At 61.2% G+C, this 4,401-nt stretch overlaps 1 protein-coding gene across 1 annotated transcript in view; it reads left to right on the top strand.

The window, feature by feature from the left end:
* The first annotated feature begins 1,956 nt into the window (after positions 1-1,956).
* Positions 1,957-4,401, top strand: part of SBK3 (SH3 domain binding kinase family member 3) — a 5,981-nt gene continuing 3,536 nt past the window's right edge. The window contains exons 1-3 of the mRNA XM_040251948.1: positions 1,957-2,042; positions 2,512-2,662; positions 3,136-3,338. Of these exons, the coding sequence (XP_040107882.1) occupies positions 1,998-2,042; positions 2,512-2,662; positions 3,136-3,338 (399 nt within the window). The 5' untranslated portion in view covers positions 1,957-1,997. The remainder of the gene's footprint in view (positions 2,043-2,511; positions 2,663-3,135; positions 3,339-4,401) is intronic.

The following is a 4,401-nucleotide window of genomic DNA, read 5'->3' as shown; positions in this document are numbered from 1 at the left end:
CTTGAACAAAAAGCAAAAAAAGAGCCAGGGAGGGCCTGACACCAGATCAGCACTGAATGAAGAGTCTCCATTGCGTCATTTTATTTTAGTTGATGCATCAATACTCTGCTGTGTTGCTGTTGTTCAGTGGCTCTGTGGTGTCCGACTCTTTGCGGCCCCCTGGACTGTGGCACGCCCGGCTTGCCTGTGCTTCACTGTCTCCCAGAGTTTGCTCACACTCATGTCCGCTGAGTCAGTGATGCTACGAGGGAAACTGAAAGACTAGGGAAGGCAGAGTGTTGCGAAGTTTCCCCAAGGCCATGTCGACACTGATGAGCGACCTCACTAAAGCAGCCACAGGAGGCGTGTTTGGGGAACCTGGGGGACGCGGAATGCAGGCTGGGTGTCAGTCCATTGTAAAGAATTACCGTTTGTGATTGAAAACAGTTTTGCCATTGAGCTGGAAATTTTTCTTCCTTTGACGGGAGACGGAAACCTGAGGCACAGTTTGCCGTGATGTCTGAAGCCTAGTGAATCGCGTTTAGCTTTTTATGAGGGAAAATTTCCAGCACAACCAAAACTAAAGAGTAAAGGCACATCCTTGTTCTCAGCAACACATGGACAGCTGTGTCCCGACCCCAGCCCTCACTGGAGTCCTGACTTTCCAGCACAGGAGTATTTGAAATCAAACACCAGACGGCGCCTCATTTTGCCCCAGATTTCCGTGGGCTGCAATTTACTTTCTAACACGCCATTGCCCCAACAGAAAAGAGAGCCAGTAGGGCCAAAAAAAGGGAACATGCGTGAAATCTGGTCAGTGGACTGCCGGGTGCGGCCTTTCCTTGCTCTGATCTGTGCTCACAACTTTCCACAAGCCCCGGAAAGTCAAAGAGCAAAGGCGGCTCCGTCCGCTGCCCGGCCCCCCCCCACCCCCGAGCCCCGCGCAGGCTCCCAGGGTGAACACGCGAGCCGCCTTCCGGGGACCCTTCCAGAAGCCGCGTCTTTTATTAATAGCAGGTTGTAGTAGTAATGGAAAGCAACCAGGCTGAGTCACACAGGCCTGGCCCAGCCAGCCCACACCTTCTCCCCTCTGACCCACTCGCTGCTCAGAACCTCAGTTTCCCACTCTGGAAACTGGGGCTAAGTCCCCGCCATTCTGGGGGTGCCCAGGAGGACCCAGTGTAAAGGCCCAAGCAGGGAGCTGGGCACAGAGCCTTGCTACATCCAGGAGGGAAGCCTGCCCCCTGACAGGGTCTCCATCAGCAGCTGAGAGCTCCCAGGCCTGAGCGAGGAGGGGCTGGGGGCCGGAGTCCGGGGCTGAGGGCGGCCGTGGGGGGCTCTTCCGTGAAGGGCTCTGAGAGTGGGCTCCCAGCCTTCAGAGGCCGTGGGGGAGCCTGGATGCACACAGCCTGGGGCCCCTGTCCCAGGTAAAGGGCACAAAGCGCCCGTCTCCCCTCTGCCCGCTGCCCTCCGGCCCGGCCCTTGGGGTTCAGGCTATGTTTTGTCCCCTCTGTCCTGGGAGCAGAGCCCAGAGTCCAGGCTGGTCTAAGTTTGGACGGGGGAGGGAGGGGGGCCGCGGGGCGGGGAGGTGTGGGGGGACGGGATGTCTCTGAGCTGTCCTGGCTGGAGAAAGGGAGGGACAAAGGCAGAAACAAAGACGGCAGGGAGACAGACGGGAGGGCGCCCAGAGCAGGGGACAGACAGGGCCTCCTGAGACAGACGGACAGGCGGCCGCAGTGGGGAGAGCCTGGGGACAAGAGCGGGGGGCTGGGGACCAACAGACGGGCAGGGAGACCCCGAGACCTCGGGCGCTCAGACTCGGGCTGGACCGGGCCAGGGAGGTGCAGGGAGAGGGGGCGGCCACGCAGGGCAGGCTGCAGGCCCAGACGCGGAGGGCCACGGATGTGGGCCTCGCAGACCAGCCCCCCGGCCGTGGCTCTGCTCAGGGCTGCAGCGGGGCTCAGCGGGCGGGTGGATTTTCGGGGAGCCCAGACCAGGGCTGCTGGCCTGACCCAGAGATGGAGCTCAGGGACCCCAAGAAGCAGGAAGATGGGGACCCGGAGGTGAGAGGCAGGAGATAACGGAGAGAGGAGGATATGGGGCGGGCTGGGGGACAGACACAGAGACACACAGAGACAACAGAAGAGCAGGGAGACAGACATCCCAGACACAGGGAGCCCGAGGAAACGCAGCGAGCCTGGGGCCCAGGAGACACGCTCCCAGATAGAGGGGCAGGAGATCAGGAAGAGAGGAGGATGGAGAGGGAGGCGGGCGGGGCAGGGGCGCCGGCTGGGGAGGAGGCGGCCCCAAGTGGGGCTGGGGGCTCCTGGTGGGAGCCCCAGCGGCCGTGGGCAGGGCCGCCGAGACAATCACCCGTGACCCAGCCAAGGCCCGAAAGCAGGTGGCCCGAGGCGGGGTGAGTCACTGTGACTCACCCTCCGCGCCGGGGACAGTGACCCGGGCCCCCAGGCCCCCGGCTCGGCCTGACGCCCTGACTGACCCCCCACCCCCCACCCCGTCCCTCTCCTGCAGGAGGACACAGCCACGGCCCTGCAGAGGCTCGTGGACCTGACGGCCTCCAGGGTGACCCCCGTGCGGAGTCTGCGAGCCCACTACCGCCTCATCCAGAGGCTCGGCTCGGGCTCCTACGGCCACGTGCTGCTTGCCCGGCCTCGCCAAGGGGGTGAGTGTGGCCACCGGAGGGCAGACCCCAGGATGGGCCCCTCTTAGGATCCTCGTGCCCACCGAGACAGGGAGCGTCCCCCGGGGGAGCTGTTCAGGACTCCTCCCGATGGGCCCTCAGAACGTTAAGAGCTCTGTGCTCATCGCCCAAGGAACCAGAGCTCTCGCCCAGAGACAGGGAGAGGCTTGCCTGAGGTCACACAGCAAGGCAGAAGCACGACTAGGATTGCTAGTCCAGTTGCCACATCCCCCAGTTCACGCGAGAGGAAAGGGAGGTCCAGAGAGGGTCAGGCAGTGGTGCAGGGTCGCACAGCAATCTGAGAGAGAGCAGAGAGAGTCCCCAGGGAAGGGGTCCTCCAACAAACCCCCGACAGATGGAGAAAGGAGAGGCACACAGAGGTCAAGCACCGTGCCCCGGCCCGGGTTTGATGCTCAGGGCGCCTTGACTTGCCCTCTGACCCCGCCCCCTGACAGGTCGGGCCGTGGCTCTGAAGCTCCTCCCACGGGCCTCGGTCTTCAGAACCACCTTCCTGAGAGAGTTCTGTGTGGGCCGCTGTGTGTCATCACATCCAGGCCTGCTCCAGACGCTGGCGGGACCGCTGGAGACGCCACGATACTTCGCCTTCGCCCAGGAGTACGCGCCCTGTGGGGACCTCAGCGGAATGCTGCAGGAACGGGTGAGGCGGGCAGGCAGGGGTCTCATCCAGGTCTGACATCGGCCCTCCCCCGGGCCTGGGCCCCACCCTGACCTCCAGAGGGAGCGCCCCACTAAGCCCCCAAGGGCGTTAGTTGCTCAGGCGCAGCTGTGGACTGTAGACAGCCAGGCTCCTCTGCCTGCGGGGTTTCCCAGGCAAGAACACTGAAGTGGGTGGCGATGCCCTCCTCCAGGCAACCTCCTTCTTTCTCTTTCTCAGCACAGTTCCAGGACTAACCCAAGCCCTAATCCATCCAACCATCCAAACACAAGCTTGCCTGGATGACAGGTTGGGATCGGGGTGGAGGACAGACCAGGTCTGATGAGAGGGTGGGCACGGAGGGGGAGATGGGATTTTAATGGCAGTGGGACTGGGAAGGGGTGGGGGTGGAGTTGGATGAGCTGAGCTTCGAGTTGATGACAGGCCAACTGTGAGTGTGGAGAAGACCGTGCATGCGGCTGCAGAGATGGCTGAGGGTGTGTCTGTGTATGGAGGGAGTTGGAGAAGGACTGTAATGGAGTTCTCTCCAGAAAGACCAACTCAGGACTGAATCCGTGACCTGCTAGGGGTACTTGAATGTGAGGTTAAGGTGGGGTCATCTTTAGGAATAGCTTCCCTGGTGGCTCAGAGAGTAAACCTCTGCCTGCAATGCAGGAGACCTGGGTTCAATCCCTGGGTCAGGAAGATCCCCTGGAGAAGGGAGTGGCAACCCACTCCAGTATTGTTAACCTGGAGAATCTCATGGACAGAGGAGCCTGGTGGGCTACAGTCCACGGGATCACAAAGAATAAGATGTGACTAACTGACTTTCACTTTCATCTTTAGGAATAAACTTTGGATTTCAGATAAGTTTGGGGGTAAAGAGGAGGAAAGAAGGAAGCAAGGGAGATAAGGAGAGAAGGAGTGGGATGGATGGAAAAAAGGGTGGAGGGACAGATGGCTGGGTGGCTGGGTGGGTGGCTAGGTGGATGGGTGGATGGGTGGGTGGATGGATGGATGGATGGGTGGATGGGTGGATGGATGGATGGGTCAATGCATGAATGGG

The sequence above is a fragment of the Oryx dammah genome, unplaced genomic scaffold (genome assembly GCF_014754425.2).
Source record: "Oryx dammah isolate SB20612 unplaced genomic scaffold, SCBI_Odam_1.1 HiC_scaffold_13, whole genome shotgun sequence".
Classification (NCBI taxonomy): Eukaryota; Metazoa; Chordata; class Mammalia; order Artiodactyla; family Bovidae; genus Oryx; species Oryx dammah.
This window is presented reverse-complemented; position numbering and strand designations above follow the sequence as displayed.